This window comes from Oncorhynchus gorbuscha, unplaced genomic scaffold (genome assembly GCF_021184085.1).
Source record: "Oncorhynchus gorbuscha isolate QuinsamMale2020 ecotype Even-year unplaced genomic scaffold, OgorEven_v1.0 Un_scaffold_635, whole genome shotgun sequence".
Lineage (NCBI taxonomy): Eukaryota > Metazoa > Chordata > Actinopteri > Salmoniformes > Salmonidae > Oncorhynchus > Oncorhynchus gorbuscha.
The window spans coordinates 8,412-32,500 of record NW_025745747.1 but is presented as its reverse complement, the minus strand read 5'-3'; the positions used below and the strand labels follow the sequence as shown (position 1 = coordinate 32,500).

The 24,089-nt window shown below is 48.0% G+C and overlaps 2 protein-coding genes across 2 annotated transcripts in view; both read right to left on the bottom strand.

Annotated features, from left to right (window-relative positions):
* Nucleotides 1-22,342, bottom strand: part of LOC124019604 — a 53,235-nt gene extending 30,893 nt beyond the window's left edge. Inside the window, exon 1 of the mRNA XM_046334993.1 lies at nt 21,677-22,342. The gene's annotated coding sequence lies outside the window, so the exon portion shown is untranslated. The remainder of the gene's footprint in view (nt 1-21,676) is intronic.
* LOC124019607 (sialidase-like) lies at nt 1,459-21,154 on the bottom strand. Its single transcript, XM_046334994.1, has 3 exons — nt 21,022-21,154; nt 18,712-20,883; nt 1,459-1,498 (listed from the first exon to the last, which is right to left on the bottom strand). Exons 2-3 carry the CDS (start codon nt 19,506-19,508, stop codon nt 1,459-1,461), a joined length of 837 nt encoding a protein of 278 aa, XP_046190950.1. The 5' UTR covers nt 19,509-20,883; nt 21,022-21,154.
* Nucleotides 22,343-24,089: the final 1,747 nt, after the last annotated feature.

Below are 24,089 nucleotides of genomic sequence, written 5' to 3'. Positions count from 1 at the left end.
CTAAGAATATTCAAATAGGGCCCACCCTGTCATGTCTGTGGAGGGGAGTGAATGACGGAGGACAGAAGGGAGAGAACAACGTTCTGGAGAGAAAATAAATCTGTCCCCAGTGGCCATCACAGCTAATACACGTCAGTTGGTAAATAGAGCATAGATCAGTTGGTAGAGCATGGTCCTCTGTAGATCAGTTGGTAGAGCATGGTCCTCCCATGGTCCTCTGTGTCATGTCTGTGGCAGATCAGTTTGAGAGGACATGGTCCTCTGTAGATCAACGTTCTGGTAGAAAAATGGTCCCTGTAGATCAGCTAATAGAGTCAATAACACCCTGGAGTGCAATCAATGGCTAGTTACACTAGAGGGCGGCAGAGACTAACCCAGTAATGCCATGGAAGGACCGACTCCCGTAGTCAGTTGTACAACTGATTGCATTCAACTGAAGTGTATCTTCCACATTTAACCCAACCCCTCTGAATCAGAGAGGTGAGGGGGTGCTGCCTTAATCCACTTCATCAACATCCAGTTGATTCAACTGGTTAGGGCTCTAGCCTGGTCACAGATTGTGTGGTCTTGTCAACTCTTATGGTCATAGCAACAGCAAACTACTGGAATCTATGACAGTCACTTGATACATAACACATTGATAATATGCCAATACATGGCCCTGCAAAATATAGTCAACACCTTCTCTTTTCAACATCACGAGTTGCTATAATAACTAACTTTTATTCAGGATATGTTTAAGAGAACAACCTTTGGGATGTGTCCATCTCTACCCCGTGCTGATACTGCAGTCAGAGTAGCTTCACCAGCTGGTGTTGGAGGGGATACAGGACAAAGCAATACAAACGCAATTCACAGACCGCTGGCTGTGAAGACTGCTCACCAAAAGGTCATGTGTCCTCCCCTCTGTCTCTGAGCAGGTCCCCTCTCCAACTACAGATTCCACAGCACTTGCGGCCATAACAACCTGAAGAAGTCTGAAAAGGCCAGTTTAACAATCACAGTCTGTTCAATACACATCCCACACACACACAGAACTACAGACACACGGATCTAACACACCTCATTGGTGATGTGGCTGCCGTGGTGGTCTGCTCTGTCTCTGGGGGGGGGTCACACAGGACATTACACGCTCCTCTTCACACTGAAAATGTCTCCTTTATTCAACCCCAGAAAGAATGAAAAGGAGAGAGAGACAGAGAGGGGGACAGAGAGGGGGACAGAGAGGGGGACAGAGAGGGGGACAGAGAGGGGGACAGAGAGGGGGACAGAGAGGGGGACAGAGAGGGGGACAGAGAATGAGGGAGCAATTGAGAGAAGGACCTCCCTGAGTGGACATGGGCACTTCTTTATCTAGCTAGGAAATACACACAGACGTTGAAATGTGGCCCCACACATGTGGCCCCACACATGTGGCCCCACACACACACACGATGCCGAGGAGTGAAAGAGAGCTAGTTAGTCGGAGGTGGTCACAGGTTTGGTGGAATGTGACGTCCTGAAAATGGAACACAATGAGAAGGAGTGAGAACACAATGAGAAGGAGTTTTCCCTCCAAAAACAGGAGGATGAAAAGAGAGGCCACAGAGTGTGAGAGAGAGGGATCAAGAGAGAGAGAGAGAGGGAGCGAGAGAGAGAGAGAGAGAGAGAGAGAGAGAGAGAGAGAGAGAGAGAGAGAGAGAGAGAGAGAGAGAGAGAGAGAGAGAGAGAGAGAGAGAGAGAGAGAGCGAGAGAGAGAGATCGAGAGGGAGATCGAGAGAGAGATAGATCGAGAGAGAGAGGGACTGTACTGTATAACCTCTCTCCTGTACTGTATAACCTCTCTCCTGTACTGTATAACCTCTCTCCTGTACTGTATAACCTCTCTCCTGTACTGTATAACCTCTCTCCTGTACTGTATAACCTCTCTCCTGTACTGTATAACCTCTCTCCTGTACTGTATAACCTCTCTCCTGTACTGTATAACCTCTCTCCTGTACTGTATAACCTCTCTCCTGTACTGTATCCTGTACTGTATAACCTCTCTCCTGTACTGTATAACCTCTCTCCTGTACTGTATAACCTCTCTCCTGTACTGTATCCTGTACTGTATAACCTCTCTCCTGTACTGTATAACCTCTCTCCTGTACTGTATAACCTCTCTCCTGTACTGTATAACCTCTCTCCTGTACTGTATAACCGCTCTCCTGTACTGTATAACCGCTCTCCTGTACTGTATAACCGCTCTCCTGTACTGTATAACCTCTCTCCTGTACTGTATAACCTCTCTCCTGTACTGTATAACCTCTCTCCTGTACTGTATCCTGTACTGTATAACCTCTCTCCTGTACTGTATAACCTCTCTCCTGTACTGTATAACCTCTCTCCTGTACTGTATAACCTCTCTCCTGTACTGTATAACCGCTCTCCTGTACTGTATAACCGCTCTCCTGTACTGTATAACCGCTCTCCTGTACTGTATAACCTCTCTCCTGTACTGTATAACCTCTCTCCTGTACTGTATAACCTCTCTCCTGTACTGTATCCTGTACTGTATAACCTCTCTCCTGTACTGTATAACCGCTCTCCTGTACTGTATAACCGCTCTCCTGTACTGTATAACCGCTCTCCTGTACTGTATAACCTCTCTCCTGTACTGTATCCTGTACTGTATAACCTCTCTCCTGTACTGTATAACCTCTCTCCTGTACTGTATCCTGTACTGTATAACCTCTCTCCTGTACTGTATAACCTCTCTCCTGTACTGTATAACCTCTCTCCTGTACTGTATCCTGTACTGTATAACCTCTCTCCTGTACTGTATAACCGCTCTCCTGTACTGTATAACCGCTCTCCTGTACTGTATAACCTCTCTCCTGTACTGTATAACCTCTCTCCTGTACTGTATAACCTCTCTCATGTACTGTATAACCTCTCTCATGTACTGTATAACCTCTCTCCTGTACTGTATAGCCTCTCTCCTGTACTGTATAACCTCTCTCCTGTACTGTATCACCTCTCTCCTGTACTGTATAACCTCTCTTCTGTATAACCTCTCTCCTGTACTGTATAACCTCTCTCCTGTACTGGATAACACAGATCTCTCTGTAAGCAACATGCAGCCACCTGGAGTTCAGAACATACGACTCTTTCAGAAGTCATGAGGGTGGTCCTTACTTGTGTGCTAATTCTCACCTAATATGACACACACACACACACACACACACACACACACACACACACACACACACACACACACACACACACACACACACACACACACACACACACACACACACACACACACACACACACACACACAAAAACATATAAACAGATGTACAGGTGCACACACAGACCTGCCTGAAAAACAACTATTCACACACAAACCTGCCTGAAAAACAACTACCGTATTCACACAGACCTGCCTGAAAAACAACTATTCACACACAGACCTGCCTGAAAAACAACTATTCACACACAGACCTCCCTGAAAAACAACTATTCACACACAGACCTGCCTGAAAAACAACTTCACACACAGACCTGCCTGAAAAACAACTATTCACACACAAACCTGCCTGAAAAACAACTTCACACACAGACCTGCCTGAAAAACAACTATTCACACACAGACCTCCCTGAAAAACAACTATTCACACAGAGACTTTTCTGAAAAAAACTATTTTGCAGAGCCTCCTAGCTCAAGACAACCAGTCACTCAGATACAACAGTCACTCACTGTTCCAGACTGTCTCTTTCTTCGCTCTCCTCCTGCCCTTGGGACAGCATCTCCCATTGACCAGTGTGTTAGGATCCATAGTATCCCTGTGTGGTGGTGGGAGGTGGGTCCTAGTGGGTGGTGCAGTCTGGCCTTCCTGTTGCTATGAGCGGATAAAGCAGAGCCTCTGTCCTGACAGAGATGCCCCTGTACTCCACTGGGAGACTGGGAGAGTCTATTTGCTCTGTGTGTCTAACTGACTGACTGACTGTGCAGGGGGAGGGAGAGGAGGGAGCTAGACTGGACACATGCCCTCAGGCAACAACGTTACCTCCCTCTAGTCTACTTTCTCTCATTCACCCTTCTCCCTTATCTCCCTCTTCTCATTCATCTCAACCCTCTGTCCTCTCACTCATCTCAACCCTCTGTCCTCTTCTCTCTCATCTCTACCCTCTGTCCTCTTCTCTCTCATCTCTACCCTCTGTCCTCTTCTCTCTCATCTCTACCCTCTGTCCTCTTCTCTCTCATCTCTACCCTCTGTCCTCTTCTCTCTCATCTCTACCCTCTGTCCTCATCTCTACCCTCTGTCCTCATCTCTACCCTCTGTCCTCATCTCTACCCTCTGTCCTCTCACTCATCTCTACCCTCTGTCCTCTCACTCATCTCTACCCTCTGTCCTCTCACTCATCTCTAACCTCTGTCCTCTCACTCATCTCTACCCTCTGTCCTCTCACTCATCTCTACCCTCTGTCCTCTCACTCATCTCTACCCTCTGTCCTCTCACTCATCTCTACCCTCTGTCCTCTCACTCATCTCTACCCTCTGTCCTCTCACTCATCTCTACCCTCTGTCCTCTCACTCATCTCTACCCTCTGTCCTCTCACTCATCTCTACCCTCTGTCCTCTCACTCATCTCTACCCTCTCTCTCTCATCTCTACCCTCTGTCCTCTCACTCATCTCTACCCTCTGTCCTCTCACTCATCTCTACCCTCTGTCCTCTCACTCATCTCTACCCTCTGTCCTCTCACTCATCTCTACCCTCTGTCCTCTCACTCATCTCTACCCTCTGTCCTCTCACTCATCTCTACCCTCTGTCCTCTCACTCATCTCTACCCTCTGTCCTCTCACTCATCTCTACCCTCTGTCCTCTCACTCATCTCTACCCTCTGTCCTCTCACTCATCTCTACCCTCTGTCCTCTCACTCATCTCTACCCTCTGTCCTCTCACTCATCTCTACCCTCTGTCCTCTCACTCATCTCTACTCCTCTGTCTCATCTCTACCCTCTGTCTCTCATCTCTACCCTCTCTCTCACCTCTACCCTCTCTCTCATCTCTACCCTCTCTCTCACCTCTACCCTCTCTCTCACCTCTACCCTCTCTCTCACCTCTACCCTCTCTCTCTCATCTCTACCCTCTCTCTCTCTCACCTCTACCCTCTCTCTCATCTCTACCTCTCTCATCTCTACCCTCTCTCTCATCTCTACCCTCTCTCTCATCTCTACCCTCTCTCTCACTCTCTCTCTCCTCTCCCTCACTCTCTCACTCCTCTCTCTCATCTCTACCCTCTCTCTCATCTCTACCCTCTCTCTCATCTCTACCCCTCTCTCTCTCTCTCTACCCTCTCTCTCATCTCTACCCTCTCTCTCATCTCTACCCTCTCTCTCATCTCTACCCTCTCTCTCATCTCTACCCTCTCTCTCATCTCTACCCTCTCTCTCATCTCTCTCTCTCATCTCTACCCCTCTCTCATCTCTACCCTCTCTCTCATCTCTACCCTCTCTCTCTCTCTACCCTCTCTCTCATCTCTACCCTCTCTCTCATCTCTACCCTCTCTCTCACCTCTACCTCTCTCTCTCACTCTCCTCTCTCTCATCTCTACCCTCTCTCTCACCTCTACCCCTCTCTCATCTCTACCCTCTCTCTCATCTCTCCTCTCTCTCATCTCTACCCTCTCTCTCATCTCTACCCTCTCTCTCACCTCTACCCTCTCTCTCATCTCTACCCTCTCTCTCATCTCTACCCTCTCTCTCATCTCTACCCTCTCTCTCACCTCTACCCTCTCTCTCATCTCTACCCTCTCTCTCATCTCTACCCTCTCTCTCACCTCTACCCCTCTCTCATCTCTACCCTCTCTCTCATCTCTACCCTCTCTCTCACCTCTACCCTCTCTCTCATCTCTACCCTCTCTCTCACCTCTACCCTCTCTCTCATCTCTACCCTCTCTCTCATCTCTACCCTCTCTCTCATCTCTACCCTCTCTCTCATCTCTACCCTCTCTCTCATCTCTACCCTCTCTCTCATCTCTACCCTCTCTCTCATCTCTACCCTCTCTCTCATCTCTACCCTCTCTCTCATCTCTACCCTCTCTCTCATCTCTACCCTCTCTCTCATCTCTACCCTCTCTCTCATCTCTACTCCTCTCTCTCACCTCTACCCTCTCTCTCATCTCTACCCTCTCTCTCACCTCTACCCTCTCTCTCATCTCTACCCTCTCTCTCATCTCTACCCTCTCTCTCATCTCTACCCTTTGTCTCATATCTACCCTTTGTCTCATATCTACCCTTTGTCCTGTATTAGAGAGAAAATACCTGTATCGAATACAACAGGTGTAGTAGTGTGACAGGTGTAGTAGTGTGAATCTTAGTGTGAAATGCTTACTTACAAGCCCTTAACCAACAATGCAGTTGTAAGAAAATAGATTTAGAAAACATTTACTTAATAAACTAAAGTTAAAAAATATATCTATATATAAAAAATGACTATAATGAAGCTATATAGAGAGGGTACCGGTACCGAGTCAGTGTGTAGGGGGTACAGGTTAGTCGAGGTAATTTGTGCATGTAGGTAGGGCTAAAGTGACTGTGCATAGATAATAAACAGTGAGTAGTAGAACTGTAAAAACAAGTGGGGGTCAATGCAAATAGTCTGGGTGGCCATTTGATTAATTGGTCAGCCGTCATGGCTTGGGGGTAGAAGCTGTTAAGGAGCCTTTTGGACATAGACTGGCGCTCTGGTACCGCTTGTGGTAGCAGAGAGAACAGTCTATGACTTGGGTGACTGGAGTCTTTAACAATTTGTTGGGCCTTCCTCTGACACCGACTAGTATTGAAGTCCTGGATGGCAGGAAGCTTGGCCCCAGTGATGTACTGGGCTGTACGTACTACCCTCTTCAGCGCCATACAGTCAGAGGCCGAGCAGTTGCCATACCAGGCGGTGATGCAACAGGTCAGGATGCTCTCGATGGTGCAGCTGTAGAACCTTTTGAGGATCTGGGGACCCATGCCAAAACTTTTCATTCTCCTGAGGGGGAAAAGGCATTTTCCCCCCCAGGCCCTCTTCACAACTGTCTTAGTGTGTTTTGACCATGATAGTTTGTTGGTGATGTGGACACCAAAGAACTTCAAACTCTCGACACGCTCCATTACAGCCACGCTGATGTGAATGGGGGCGTGTTCAGCCCTCCTTTTCTTGTAGTCCACAATCATCTCCTATGATCTGTATCTGAGAGATATGACCTGTATCTGAGAGATATGACCTGTATCTGGGAGATATGACCTGTATCTGGGAGATATGACCTGTATCTGGGAGATATGACCTGTATCTGGGAGATATGACCTGTATCTGGGAGATATGACCTGTATCTGAGAGATATGACCTGTATCTGAGAGATATGACCTGTATCTGGAGATATGACCTGTATCTGGGAGATATGACCTGTATCTGGGAGATATCTGAGAGATATGACCTGTATCTGAGAGATATCTGAGAGATATGACCTGTATCTGAGAGATATGACCTGTATCTGAGAGATATGACCTGTATCTGAGAGATATCTGAGAGATATGACCTGTATCTGAGAGATATCTGAGAGATATGACCTGTATCTGAGAGATATCTGTATCTGAGAGATATGACCTGTATCTGAGAGATATGATATCTGAGAGATATGACCTGTATCTGAGAGATATGACCTGTATCTGAGAGATATGACCTGTATCTGAGAGATATGACCTGTATCTGAGAGATATGACCTGTATCTGAGAGATATCTGAGAGATATGACCTGTATCTGAGAGATATGACCTGTATCTGAGAGATATCTGAGAGATATGACCTGTATCTGAGAGATATGACCTGTATCTGAGAGATATGACCTGTATCTGAGAGATATGACCTGTATCTGAGAGATATCTGAGAGATATGACCTGTATCTGAGAGATATGACCTGTATCTGAGAGATATGACCTGTATCTGAGAGATATGACCTGTATCTGAGAGATATGACCTGTATCTGAGAGATATGACCTGTATCTGAGAGATATGACCTGTATCTGAGAGATATGACCTGTATCTGAGAGATATGACCTGTATCTGAGAGATATGATCTGTATCTGAGAGATATGACCTGTATCTGAGAGATATCTGAGAGATATGACCTGTATCTGAGAGATATGACCTGTATCTGAGAGATATGACCTGTATCTGAGAGATATGACCTGTATCTGAGAGATATGACCTGTATCTGAGAGATATGACCTGTATCTGAGAGATATGACCTGTATCTGAGAGATATGATCTGTATCTGAGAGATATGATCTGTATCTGAGAGATATGACCTGTATCTGAGAGATATCTGAGAGATATGACCTGTATCTGAGAGATATCTGAGAGATATGACCTGTATCTGACAGATATCTGAGAGATATGACCTGTATCTGAGCGATTTCTGAGAGATATGATCTGTATCTGAGACATTTGAGAGATATGACCTGTATCTGAGAGATATCTGAAAGTTATGACCTGTATTTGAGCGATATGACCTGTATCTGAGATATGACCTGTATCTGAGCGATATCTGAGAAATATGACCTGTATCTGAGAGATATGACTTGTATCTGAGCGATATCTGAGAGATATGACCTGTATCTGAGCGATATCTGAGAGATATGACCTGTATCTGAGAGATATGACCTGTATCTGAGAGACATTTGAGAGATATGACCTGTATCTGAGCGATATCTGAGAGATATGACCTGTATCTGAGAGATATGACCTGTATCTGGGAGATATGACCTGTAACTGGGAGATATGACCTGTATCTGAGAGATATCTGAGAGATATGACCTGTATCTGAGCGATATCTGAGAGATATGACTTGTATCTGAGCGATTTCTGAGAGATATGACCTGTATCTGAGAGACATTTGAGAGATATGACCTGTGTCTGAGAGATATCTGAGAGTTATGACCTGTATTTGAGCGATATGACCTGTATCTGAGATATGACCTGTATCTGAGCGATATCTGAGAAATATGACCTGTATGTGAGAGATATCTGAGAGATATGACTTGTATCTGAGCGATATCTGAGAGATATGACCTGTATCTGAGCGATATCTGAGAGATATGACCTGTATCTGAGAGATATGACCTGTATCTGAGCGATATCTGAGAGATATGACCTGTATCTGAGAGATATGACCTGTATCTGAGAGATATGACCTGTATCTGAGAGATATGACCTGTATCTGAGAGATATGACCTGTATCTGAGAGACATTTGAGAGATATGACCTGTATCTGAGAGATATCTGAGAGATATGACTTGTATCTGAGCGATATCTGAGAGATATGACCTGTATCTGAGCGATATGACCTGTATCTGAGCGATATCTGAGAGATATGACCTGTATCTGAGCGATATGACCTGTATCTGAGAGACATTTGAGAGATATGACCTGTATCTGAGCGATATCTGAGAGATATGACCTGTATCTGAGCGATATGACCTGTATCTGAGCGATATCTAAGAGATATGACCTGTATCTGAACGATATCTGAGAGATATGACTTGTATCTGAGCGATATCTGAGAGATATGACCTGTATCTGAGCGATATCTAAGAGATATGACCTGTATCTGAGCGATATCTGAGAGATATGACTTGTATCTGAGCGATATCTGAGAGATATGACCTGTATCTGAGCGATATGACCTGTATCTGAGCGATATCTGAGAGATATGACCTGTATCTGAGCGATATCTGAGAGATATGACCTGTATCTGAGAGATATGACCTGTATCTGAGCGATATCTGAGAGATATGACTTGTATCTGAGCGATATGACCTGTATCTGAGCGATATCTAAGAGATATGACCTGTATCTGAGCGATATCTGAGAGATATGACTTGTATCTGAGCGATATCTGAGAGATATGACCTGTATCTGAGCGATATGACCTGTATCTGAGCGATATCTAAGAGATATGACCTGTATCTGAGAGATATGACCTGTATCTGAGAGGCATTTGAGAGATATGACCTGTATCTGAACGATATCTGAGAGATATGACCTGTATCTGAGCGATATCTGAGAGATATGACCTGTATCTGATCGATATGACCTGTATCTGAGCGATATCTGAGAGTTATGACCTGTATCTGAGCGATATCTGAGAGATATGGCCTGTATCTGAGAGATATCTGAGCGATATCTGAGAGATATGGCCTGTATCTGAGAGATATCTGAGCGATATCTGAGAGATATGGCCTGTATCTGAGAGATATGGCCTGTATCTGAGAGATATCTGAGCGATATCTGAGAGATATGGCCTGTATCTGAGAGATATCTGAGCGATATCTGAGATATGACCTGTATCTGAGAGATATCTGAGCAATATCTGAGAGATATGGCCTGTATCTGAGAGATATGGCCTGTATCTGAGAGATATGGCCTGTATCTGAGAGATATGACTTGCATCTAAGAGATATAATTTATTTATTTAACCTTTATTTAACTAGGCAAGTTAGTTAAGAACAAATGCTTATTTACAATGACGGCCTACCCCAGACGACATTGGGCAAATTGTGCGCCGCCCTATGGGACTCTCAATCACGGCCAGCTGTGACACAGCCTGGAATCGAACCAGGGTCTGTAGTGACGCCTCTAGCACATGACCTGTATCTAAGAGAGAACATACACATGTTTGAGGAAGAGGTCTGTGAGACATAAGGCTTCATGTGGATGATGGCATTAATTCATCAATGATGAAAGGAGCAGGATGGACCACTCGGAGTGGAGGGACACTCTCCAGTGTTTCTGTAGCAGTGGTCCCTGGTCTGATGATGACTGCTGTAGCCCTCCTGTATGAGTGGTCCCTGGTCTGATGATGACTGCTATAGCCGTCCTGTAAGAGTGGTCCCTGGTCTGACGCTGACTGCTATAGCCATCCTGTAAGAGTGGTCCCTGGTCTGATGATGACTGCTATAGCCGTCCTGTAAGAGTGGTCCCTGGTCTGATGATGACTGCTATAGCCGTCCTGTAAGAGTGGTCCCTGGTCTGATGCTGACTCTAGTGTCCTGTATGAGTGGTCCCTGGTCTGATGCTGACTGCTATAGCCATCCTGTATGAGTGGTCCCTGGTCTGATGCTGACTCTAGTGTCCTGTATGAGTGGTCCCTGGTCTGATGCTGACTCTAGTGTCCTGTATGAGTGGTCCCTGGTCTGATGCTGACTCTAGTGTCCTGTATGAGTGGTCCCTGGTCTGATGCTGACTCTAGTGTCCTGTATGAGTGGTCCCTGGTCTGATGCTGACTCTAGTGTCCTGTATGAGTGGTCCCTGGTCTGATGCTGACTCTAGTGTCCTGTAAGAGTGGTCCCTGGTCTGATGCTGACTCTAGTGTCCTGTATGAGTGGTCCCTGGTCTGATGCTGACTCTAGTGTCCTGTATGAGTGGTCCCTGGTCTGATGCTGACTGCTATAGCCATCCTGTATGAGTGGTCCCTGGTCTGATGCTGACTCTAGTGTCCTGTATGAGTGGTCCCTGGTCTGATGCTGACTCTAGCTGTCCTGTATGAGTGGTCCCTGGTCTGATGCTGACTCTAGCTGTCCTGTATGAGTGGTCCCTGGTCTGATGCTGACTCTAGCTGTCCTGTATGAGTGGTCCCTGGTCTGATGCTGACTCTAGCTGTCCTGCATGAGTGGTCCCTGGTCTGATGCTGACTCTAGCTGTCCTGCATGAGTGGTCCCTGGTCTGATGCTGACTCTAGCTGTCCTGTAAGAGTGGTCCCTGGTCTGATGCTGACTCTAGCTGTCCTGTAAGAGTGGTCCCTGGTCTGATGCTGACTAGCTGTCCTGTAAGAGTGGTGTGGTGTTCAGATTGTTCAAAGGAGACTAAAGGTAAAGCATGAATGACCACACATGGACTTGAAACCAACTGCTTGAAACTAACAGAGGGCAGACAACAGTGGGTGGTGGTAGACTAACATTAGAGGGAGAAGACAATGGGTGGTGGTAGACTAACATTAGAGGGAGAGGACAGTGGGTGGTGGTAGACTAACATTAGAGGGAGAGGACAGTGGGTGGTGGTAGACTAACATTAGAGGGAGAGGACAGTGGGTGGTGGTAGACTAACATTAGAGGGACAGGACAGTGGGTGGTGGTAGACTAACATTAGAGGGAGAGGACAGTGGGTGGTAGTAGACTAACATTAGAGGGCAGACAACAGCGCGTGGTGGTAGACTAACATTAGAGGGCAGACAATAGTGGGTGGTGGTAGACTAACATTAGAGAGAGAGGACAGTGGGTGGTGGTAGACTAACATTAGAGGGCAGACAATAGTGGGTGGTGGTAGACTAACATTAGAGGGAGAGGACAGTGGGTGGTGGTAGACTAACATTAGAGGGCAGACAATAGTGGGTGGTGGTAGACTAACATTAGAGGGAGAGGACAGTGGGTGGTGGTAGACTAACATTAGAGGGCAGACAACAGGGCAGACAACAGTGGTGGGTAGACTAACATTAGAGGGAGAGGACAATGGGTGGTGGAAGACTAACATTAGAGGGAGAGGACAGTGGGTGGTGGTAGACTAACATTAGAGGGAGAGGACAGTGGGTGGTAGTAGACTAACATTAGAGGGCAGACAACAGCGCGTGGTGGTAGACTAACATTAGAGGGAGAGGACAATGGGTGGTGGAAGACTAACATTAGAGGGAGAGGACAGTGGGTGGTGGTAGACTAACATTAGAGGGAGAGGACAGTGGGTGGTAGTAGACTAACATTAGAGGGCAGACAACAGTGGGTGGTAGTAGACTAACATTAGAGGGAGAGGACAGTGGGTGGTGGTAGACTAACATTAGAGAGAGAGGACAGTGGGTGGTAGTAGACTAACATTAGAGGGAGAGGACAATGGGTGGTAGTAGACTAACATTAGAGGGCAGACAACAGCGCGTGGTGGTAGACTAACATTAGAGGGAGAGGACAATGGGTGGTGGAAGACTAACATTAGAGGGAGACTAACAGAGGAGAGAGGACAGTGGGTGGTGGTAGACTAACATTAGAGGGAGAGGACAGTGGGTGGTAGTAGACTAACATTAGAGGGCAGACAACAGTGGGTGGTAGTAGACTAACATTAGAGGGCAGACAACAGTGGGTGGTAGTAGACTAACATTAGAGGGAGAGGACAGTGGGTGGTGGTCGACTAACAGAGGAGAGAGGACAGTGGGTGGTGGTCGACTAACAGAGGATAGAGGACAGTGGGTGGTGGTAGACTAACAGAGGAGAGAGGACAGTGGGTGGTGGTAGACTAACATTAGAGGGAGAGGACAGTGGGTGGTGGTAGACTAACATTAGAGGAGAGAGGACAGTGGGTGGTAGTAGACTAACATTAGAGGGAGAGGACAGTGGGTGGTGGTAGACTAACAGAGGAGAGGGAGAGGACAGTGGGTGGTGGTAGACTAACAGAGGAGAGAGGACAGTGGGTGGTGGGTAACAGAGGAGAGAGGACAGTGGGTGGTGGACTAACAGAGGAGAGAGGACAGTGGGTGGTGGTAGACTAACAGAGGAGAGAGGACAGTGGGTGGTGGTAGACTAACAGAGGAGAGAGGACAGTGGGTGGGTAGACTAACAGAGGAGAGAGGACAGTGGGTGGTGGTAGACTAACAGAGGAGAGAGGACAGTGGGTGGTGAGTAGACTAACAGAGGAGAGAGGACAGTGGGTGGTGGTAGTAGACTAACAGAGGAGAGAGGACAGTGGGTGGTAGTAGACTAACAGAGGAGAGAGGACAGTGGGTGGTGGTAGACTAACAGAGGAGAGAGGACAGTGGGTGGTGGTAGACTAACAGAGGAGAGAGGACAGTGGGTGGTGGTAGACTAACAGAGGAGAGAGGACAGTGGGTGGTGGTTGACTAACAGAGGAGAGAGGACAGTGGGTGGTAGTAGACTAACAGAGGAGAGAGGACAGTGGGTGGTGGTAGACTAACAGAGGAGAGAGGACAGTGGGTGGTAGTAGACTAACAGAGGAGAGAGGACAGTGGGTGGTAGTAGACTAACAGAGGAGAGAGGACAGTGGGTGGTAGTAGACTAACAGAGGAGAGAGGACAGTGGGTGGTAGTAGACTAACAGAGGAGAGAGGACAGTGGGTGGTGGTAGACTAACAGAGGAGAGAGGACAGTGGGTGGTGGTAGACTAACAGAGGAGAGAGGACAGTGGGTGGTAGTAGACTAACAGAGGAGAGAGGACAGTGGGTGGTAGTAGACTAACAGAGGAGAGAGGACAGTGGGTGGTGGTAGACTAACAGAGGAGAGAGGACAGTGGGTGGTAGTAGACTAACAGAGGAGAGAGGACAGTGAGTGGTAGTAGACTAACAGAGGAGAGAGGACAGTGGGTGGTAGTAGACTAACAGAGGAGAGAGGACAGTGGGTGGTGGTAGACTAACAGAGGAGAGAGGACAGTGGGTGGTAGTAGACTAACAGAGAAGAGAGGACAGTGGGTGGTAGTAGACTAACAGGACAACAGGAGAGAATCACCAACGGAGGAAAAATCCCCAAAGCGCTGAGAAAAACCATCTTGCTTAAAATCAGACACACACTTTCTCCCTCCCTCCCCCCACTCACACAGACACACACTTTCTCCCTCCCTCCCCCCACACACACACACAGACACACACTTTCTCCCTCCCTCCCCCCACTCACACACAGACACACACACAAACATATACACCTCCGAACAAAGGTGCCATTTTTCTCAGGAAGGGTCAGCAGTTCCCTCCATCAGACATGGTCTTGTTCTTGGTCGGAGGGAGCTTGGAGCGGGCTGCCCAATCTCAGGCCACCCTCCCCTAGCTCCCCTGGCTCCGACTGGCCCCCTCCAACCCCGGCCCCCTCCCAGCCCAGAGACAAGCTCCCCATTGTTCCTGCATCACTAATAAGTGACAGTTCTCCTGGTCAGAACCAACTTTAGAGACATTCTAAAACACACACAAGGTTTTTGAAGTCATGGGACAGTTATTTCTGGTATGGTTGATGATGTCAATGGGAATAACAGTATTTCCTCACAGAGCAGTTAGTTTCCAGGGTCCGTGGGAAACCAGAGTCCCGTCTTTATATTACGTCAAGATGTACAAACCACACATTTACTATGAACATGCACAATTATGTCATAAATTAATCCCTCATCTCCTATTAAATTTCCCTTCAGTCAATTCAGAAGGCCATGACATCCTCCACTCTAATGTTCACCTGGAGGTCATGTCCACCAGGGTGCCACACACACACACAGTTAGCAGACCAGAGACAGCACAGTGCACTACCCAAGGTGAAACTTCAGTCAGTTTGGACATGATAAATCCCCACTGAGCCTAAGCCTGTAAACACACCATTAACCCTCTGCTCCACCGCAGCAACATGTTCTGTTCACCTTCAAACACCATTCATCACGGGGACTATGACACTCCTCCTGCTGCAGGTCTGTATGGGCACGCCAGCACACGGCAGGTCCTGGTGCACGGATTCTGTCACAAGACCCGTAGTGCCCTGTGAGTAGATTACACACACCCAATGGTTCCTAACGTTTGGTGAATGTTCCCTGGGTGTTGTCGGACTATGACAGCCCCTCCTGCAGGCCTGTATTATTTATCAGGCTTCGGGTCCTGTCTGGAGCACGTGTCTGGCTCTGGCTCTGTCATTGAAGCAGGTACAACAGGGTAAACTAGGCCCAGGGCAGCAATGTTGTCTGAATGTTCCCTCAGCGTTGCAGGACGATCACACTCCCTCTTGCAGGCCGCCTGTCTGGGCTAATATCCACAAAGTGTCTCAACGTTGGAGTGCTACTACAATAAGATTATATTGACAGGGGAACCTGATCCTAGATCAGCACTCCTTTGATTGGCTTTGTGAATAGACAAACACTTTGTCACTGAGGCAGATACAGGTCTGTGAGTAGAGTAGAGTACAGAGTACACAACTCCCTGTTGTCTGAACGTTCCCGAGTGTTGTGCAAACTGAGGTAATGTCCCATGACCGCAGCGCATCAAAGGCTTTTACATACAGAACAAGACAAACGCTACAGAAACACCAGGACGGCGACAGGGGAGTGTCCGTCCTTTCTGACGAACCAAGTGTCAACGTTTCTGAGAGCGATTTCCTGTCCTCTCAATGTTTCAGTGTAAAATAATCTGTGTAGAAATGTCTCACAGCAGCGTTATAAATGGATACTGTATGTCTAGATATTACCATGTTACAACTGTTGATCCTATTTAGAGGGTTAGGCTTTGCAATGAGGCCAAGAAATACTGAAAAATCTACAGAAAATGCCACACTCCATAAGTAAAATAAACTCCATAATATATTTTGCCTGCAGTTATGGCAAACGTCTCCATTTGGCTTGGAGGTTGTGTTGCCAAAATACCTCAGACTTTCCGTAATGAGAGAATGACTTGTAGCAAAACATCAGTGAAGTAAATGTCGACTTGTTAACCGAGTCTGACCCTGTTGTGGATGCCTCTCACCGCTGTGGTTCACCACAAGCCTATCGTATCACACTGTAGCCAGCTCCTTCAACTCTGCAAGAAAGCTGCTTCCTCATTTACTGCTCGCAGACTCATTTTAGGCAGCTATAAGCTGAGTCCAAAAAACTCAACAATCTAAAATATGATTTCTGAAATGTTCTGAAATGTTCTGTGTTGTGATAGGCAGGCCTGGCTGGGGAGTGTGGTGTGTTGTGATAGGCAGGCCTGGCTGGGGAGTGTGGTGTGTTGTGATAGGCAGGCCTGCCTGGGGAGTGTGGTGTGGTGTGATAGGCAGGCCTGCCTGGGGAGTGTGGTGTGTTGTGATAGGCAGGCCTGCCTGGGGAGTGTGGTGTGTTGTGATAGGCAGGCCTGCCTGGGGAGTGTGGTGTGTTGTGATAGGCAGGCCTGCCTGGGGAGTGTGGTGTGTTGTGATAGGCAGGCCTGCCTGGGGAGTGTGGTGTGTTGTGATTTAGGCAGGCCTGCCTAAGGGGAGTGTGGTGTGTTGTGATTTACTGCTGGGGAGTGTGGTGTGTTTTAGGCAGCTGGGGAGTGTGGTGTGTTGAGTAGGCAAAAAACTCAACAATCTAAAATATGATTTCCTGAAATGTTCTGTGTTGTGATAGGCAGGCCTGGCTGGGGAGTGTGGTGTGTTGTGATAGGCAGGCCTGGCTGGGGAGTGTGGTGTGTTGTGATAGGCAGGCCTGCCTGGGGAGTGTGGTGTGGTGTGATAGGCAGGCCTGCCTGGGGAGTGTGGTGTGTTGTGATAGGCAGGCCTGCCTGGGGAGTGTGGTGTGTTGTGATAGGCAGGCCTGCCTGGGGAGTGTGGTGTGTTGTGATAGGCAGGCCTGCCTGGGGAGTGTGGTGTGTTGTGATAGGCAGGCCTGCCTGGGGAGTGTGGTGTGTTGTGATTTACTGCTCGCAGACTCATTTTAGGCAGCTATAAGCTGAGTCCAAAAAACTCAACAATCTAAAATATGATTTCCTGAAATGTTCTGTGTTGTGATAGGCAGGCCTGGCTGGGGAGTGTGGTGTGTTGTGATAGGCAGGCCTGGCTGGGGAGTGTGGTGTGTTGTGATAGGCAGGCCTGCCTGGGGAGTGTGGTGTGGTGTGATAGGCAGGCCTGCCTGGGGAGTGTGGTGTGTTGTGATAGGCAGGCCTGCCTGGGGAGTGTGGTGTGTTGTGATAGGCAGGCCTGGCTGGGGAGTGTGGTGTGTTGTGATAGGCAGGCCTGGCTGGGGAGTGTGGTGGGTTGTGATAGGCAGGCCTGCCTGGGGAGTGTGGTGTGGTGTGATAGGCAGGCCTGCCTGGGGAGTGTGGTGTGTTGTGATAGGCAGGCCTGCCTGGGGAGTGTGGTGTGTTGTGATAGGCAGGCCTGCCTGGGGAGTGTGGTGTGTTGTGATAGGCAGGCCTGCCTGGGGAGTGTGGTGTGTTGTGATAGGCAGGCCTGCCTGGGGAGTGTGGTGTGTTGTGATTTACTGCTCGCAGACTCATTTTAGGCAGCTATAAGCTGAGTCCAAAAAACTCAACAATCTAAAATATGATTTCCTGAAATGTTCTGTGTTGTGATAGGCAGGCCTGGCTGGGGAGTGTGGTGTGTTGTGATAGGCAGGCCTGGCTGGGGAGTGTGGTGTGTTGTGATAGGCAGGCCTGCCTGGGGAGTGTGGTGTGGTGTGATAGGCAGGCCTGCCTGGGGAGTGTGGTGTGGTGTGATAGGCAGGCCTGCCTGGGGAGTGTGGTGTGTTGTGATAGGCAGGCCTGCCTGGGGAGTGTGGTGTGTTGTGATAGGCAGGCCTGCCTGGGGAGTGTGGTGTGTTGTGATAGGCAGGCCTGCCTGGGGAGTGTGGTGTGTTGTGATAGGCAGGCCTGCCTGGGGAGTGTGGTGTGTTGTGATAGGCAGGCCTGCCTGGGGAGTGTGGTGTGTTGTGATAGGCAGGCCTGCCTGGGGAGTGTGGTGTGTTGTGATAGGCAGGCCTGCCTGGGGAGTGTGGTGTGTTGTGATAGGCAGGCCTGCCTGGGGAGTGTGGTGTGGTGTGATAGGCAGGCCTGCCTGGGGAGTGTGGTGTGGTGTGATAGGCAGGCCTGCCTGGGGAGTGTGGTGTGGTGTGGTGTGATAGGCAGGCCTGCCTGGGGAGTGTGGTGTGGTGTGATAGGCAGGCCTGCCTGGGGAGTGTGGTGTGGTAGGCAGGCCTGCCTGGGGAGTGTGGTGTGGTGTGATAGGCAGGCCTGCCTGGGGAGTGTGGTGTGTTGTGCAGACAGTGTACCTCTCCAGACCTGCCTGGGGAGTGTGGTGTGTTGTGATAGGCAGGCCTGCCTGGGGAGTGTGGTGTGCTGTGCTGTGCAGACAGTGTACCTCTCCAGGCCTGCCTGGGGAGTGTGGTGTGTTGTGATAGGCAGGCCTGCCTGGGGAGTGTGGTGTGGTGTGATAGGCAGGCCTGCCTGGGGAGTGTGGTGTGTTGTGCAGACAGTGTACCTCTCCAGACCTGCCTGGGGAGTGTGGTGTGGTGTGATAGGCAGGCCTGCCTGGGGAGTGTGGTGTGGTGTGTTGTGCTCTGGTGTGCTGTGCAGACAGTGTACCTCTCCAGGCCTGCCTGGGGAGTGTGGTGTGGTGTGATAGGCAGGCCTGCCTGGGGAGTGTGGTGTGGTGTGTTGTGCTCTGGTGTGCTGTGCAGACAGTGTACCTCTCCAGGCCTGCCTGGGGAGTGTGGTGTGGTGTGATAGGCAGGCCTGCCTGGGGAGTGTGGTGTGGTGTGTTGTGCTCTGGTGTGCTGTGCAGACAGTGTACCTCTCCAGGCCTGCCTGGGGAGTGTGGTGTGGTGTGATAGGCAGGCCTGCCTGGGGAGTGTGGTGTGTTGTGCTGTGCAGACAGTGTACCTCTCCAGGCCAGCCTGGGGAGTGTTGTGTGTTGTGCTGTGCAGACAGTGTACCTCTCCAGGCCTGCACCACACAGGTCCAGGTCAGCCTAGCCGTGTGCAGGACAGATGCCGGGTGTGAGACGGGTCCCGTAAACAGAGCCCCGACACACATCCCTCCCAGGAAGACGAGGCTCAATCGAAGAAGGGAGCGGAATAAAAACTACATTAAAAACAGCCAGTGTTTTGTCAAGGTCCGCTCGTTGACACAAAGTCTGTCTCTGTGTCCCTCTCGCGGTGCCCTGATAAAGGAATGATTGTGTGTCGGGGCTCTGACTGAGTTTATTTGACACTCCAGCTCCTGTTGTGGAGGCAAGTGTCCCACCGCCTATGGCCTCCATGAGAGTCACTTGGCGTTGGACAGAGGGTCCCTCTTCAGAGGAGAAAGGGCTCTTGTTTGGGGAAGATTTTAATGGGGGAGGGGTTGCAGGGGGGTTGGAGGGGTGGAGCTGCTCTGCCCTCTGTGGTGTATACAGGCAGGCATATAGTGGGGTCTCTGTCCCCGGACCTCAACAATAGACTGAATGCTTTACTGCTAAGGAACTGGAGGTGGAGAAAGAGAGGGATGGAGGGTGAGGAGAGGAGATGCTTCTTAAGGGCTGAGGAGGCATCTTGAGAGAGAAAGAGAAAGAGAAAGAGAAAGAGAGAGAGAGTCTTAAACCATGTACTTTATGTGCAGACCAGAACCAGAGCTCCCAGGGACGCAGAGTAAACAGTCTTAACAGCTTTGAAATGACAAACCATTCAAAGTGACACAGAGGACTCATAATGAGTTGTGAGCATCTATCCTCATGGGCAGAAGTGCTGCAGTACACCATGGTGAACAGCATATCCAGTTGCCAAGCTGTCGTCTGCTGGTGAGAAGTCCATGGGACACACAGATCTACACAGGAAACACAGTGCTTCAACCCCAGATAATGTCCACTGTCTATCATCATGTAAACAGGCACACACACAACACAGCATTCATCTCACATGGTCCTTAATGACAATGGGGAAAGGTGAGAGCAGTACTTTGGTACGGTGATCACTTAATCCCAAATCAAATGGATGAAATAACTGGACCACAGCAGGTGATATGCATATGAAAGAGAGTGAATAGACTGCATTTCATATCGTCTGTAACCATGCAATTACCCATGTTTACCCATTGCATGTGTAGGCCTAAACTGTCTGCATGACAGCATTAGCATGTGATGATGACAGTTGCAGTGAAAGGCTTCCCTGTGTCATAGCAACCCCTGTGTCATAGCAACCACTCCCAAGTTATTTAGTCACAGCTGAGTAGAGTGATATGGGAGAGGTGACAAGCCTGTACACTGAGTGTACAAAACATGAAGAATACCTGACCTTTCCATGACATTGACTGACCAGGTGAATCCAGGTGAAAGATATGATTCCTCATTGATGTCCCTTACTGATGTCTCTTGTTAAATCCACGTCAATCAGTGTAGATGAAGAGGAGACAGGTTAAAGAAGGATGTTTAAGCCTTGAGACAATTGAGAAATGGATTGTGCATGTGTCATTCACAGGGTGAATGGCCAAGACAACATATTTAAGTGCCTTTAAACGGGGTAGTAGGTAGTAGTAGTCCTAAATCATAGCACAACTGGGTAGTGGCACGCACCTCTCCAAGCGCAGACGACTGGGTCAAACGCTGTGAGAATATTCCCGTTAAGGGCTTGAACGCTCGCTCATGACAGGTTTTCAACTCAAGGGGGCTTCAAAGATCTATTCCTCATCTGAAATATACGACACTGCAAACCAGTAGCTCAGTTGGTAGAGCATGGCGCTTGTAACGCCAGGGTAGTGGGTTCGATCCCCGGGACCACCCATACGTAGAAGGTATGCACACATGACTGTAAGTCGCTTTGGATAAAAGCGTCTGCTAAATGGCATATATTATTATTATTATATAATATGTGTTACATACAGGCGTAACGTCACAGAGGCATTTGCATGGAGACTTAGCATGCTTGGCGCGCGCTGGCAGCAAGCACCATAACCGGGAGGGTGTAGCAGTTCCAGGGAACCGACGAACAGCTGAACTATTAGGAGATGTCAGGTAAAGTCAACAATACTCAAAACCTCCTTACTCGGCATCTATGAAACATCCCATGACATTCGGTTTCATCTCCTGCATTACAAGAAGCCATGTCATTTATATGAGGTCTCTGAGCTTTCCCCACAACGTTACACTAGGAAACACTATACTGAGATAAAAATGTAAAACGTTTGAAATACCGGAACAGCAAGAAAGAGGACTAAGAATTCCACTATACCTGTCAGGTAATAATCCATTTAGGAGTGCGTAATGGGATAATCCATTCCGTGTAGATGTCCAAAACACGGGTACCAATTCCCCCAATATGTACCACAAAAACATACTATCCAATCCCATTGCACTGTTCAAACCATCCTGCAAATCATCCAACATCGTAGTGTTCCAGCATTGTGCGTGTTATTTCCATCGGTAACCGCTGAACTTTAGCCATCGGTCACTGCGAATAGAATATCCTCAAGAGACACCATTGACCGGTGTGTCTGTGCCCGACCATAGGACTCCCTGCACCGGACCTCTCTGGTCCTGTAGTTGGGTGTCAATGAGAACGCTGTGGCTTGACACACGTACCGCGTAAAAGACGTCAAGACACAGTTATCCAGTAGAACAATTAATGAAGGTTGTATTGAATCCAGAAAAATGTATCCTTATAAATTCCAGTTTTCAAAATAACAATAATTCCTTCACGTGTAATGAATCCTCTCTCTGCGCGACTCCTGAGAAGAGCGGGTTTCAAAATACTCCACTGATGAAGGAAACAGACAAATCCATATGATCAATTGTAAATGTGACATCCTTGTAATCCTGAATGATAAGTAATATCCAGAGTAGGATCACAGCACACTGGCGGGATCGCAGCCGCTCCTCATCCACACACCCACGTCAACCGTCTCCCCGAGAGCCGAAGCTGCACTGAGCCATGCTTAGTGTAGTACAGCACACTGCATTCCAGGCTCACCTGACGTGGTGAAGCAATGCGCGATGGGAAATGTAGTGTAAAACTGTTAGTAGTTTGTTACCCTTCTGTGAAGTGTGACTTACAGCTAGCTACATTAAGATAGTTTCTTATAGTTTGTATTAACCACAAACAGGGTGAAATCTATCTAATGAAAATGACTAGATGATTGGTTGACATTATTGATGCACGCACTCAATTTGTTACACGCTGGTTGTCACGTTCGTCGTAACGAGGAGACCAAGGCGCAGCGTGATGAGTATACATTCCTCTTTATTAAAGGGAGAACACTTAAACAAACTAACAAAACGACCGTGAAGCTATAACCACTGGTGCTGACACAGGCAACTAATACATAGACAATAACCCACGAAATACCCCCAGGAATATGGCTACCTAATATGGTCCCCAATCAGAGACAACGACAAACAGCTGCCTCTGATTGAGAACCAATCTAGGCAACCATAGACATAAAAACACCTAGACCTAGAAGAACCCCATAAACATACAAAAACCATAGACAGGTGAAAAACACATATATCACCCTCGTCACACCCTGACCGAACCAAAAGAATAAAGAAAAGAAAGAATACTAAGGTCAGGGCGTGACACTGGTACAGTATTCTTTGCCCTTTCATTTTCATGTTTTAGCATTTAAGAATCTCTCTGGGGATGAACTTCAGCCACATGTCTAGTCTAGTATATGGTTCAGAAATGACCTATTTACTTGAGCAAGATACTGTATATACCCATGATATAGTTTTCCTACAACTATAAGGATACCTGTGGTATATGAACAATACAGCCAACATTAAAGACATCATTTGACGTAAGTAATTAGCAACGATTCTCCCATTTAAGCTTCAATTATAAATCTGTGGCTACTCCAGACCAGTTCCACTCCTCAACCTGAAGTGACATATTGTTGTGACATAGCCTAGCGTGTGACATAGCCTAGTGTGTGACAGCCTAGCGTGTGACATAGCCTAGCGTGTGACATAGCCTAGCGTGTGACATAGCCTAGCGTGTGATATAGCCTAGCGTGTGACATAGCCTAGCGTGTGACAGCCTAGCGTGTGACATAGCCTAGCGTGTGACATAGCCTAGCGTGTGACATAGCCTAGCGTGTGAGCTGCTAAGGTCAGTAGAGTGAGTAATAGTGTTCCGCAGTCATTCCAGGGAGATATGAGGGTTGTCGGTGCCTTGAACCACCTTCCTATGAATGAACCACTTGTCTTCCTTAGTTACCTCACTACCTACTTTAATGTCTTAATCACCTCCAGGATATAACTTTTATTCCTGGAATCAGGAGTTCTAACGCTGGAAAATAAGGAGTGGATTCCATGGGAATGGATAAAGGGCTGTATTTCCCCCTCATGGAAAATGATATGAGGTTCTGATCTAGGATCAGTTTTGCCTTTTAGATCCATATTAAATAAGAACTATAGCTACTTTAACTGTTGCCTATTTCTCCCAGAAGTGTTGTGTATAGGGTAATGATCACTGACTGTGTCCAATTGTCCAACAACACAGAGACTGAAACTACTGGTTGTGCCAATCTCACCATTTCTATGATGGAGCCTGCTCTGAAAGTGAGGCTAGTAAATGAACCATGACAACAACTGATATTGAGGAGGGAGTTGGGGGCGGGGGACAATTCATCATTTTGGAAACACTT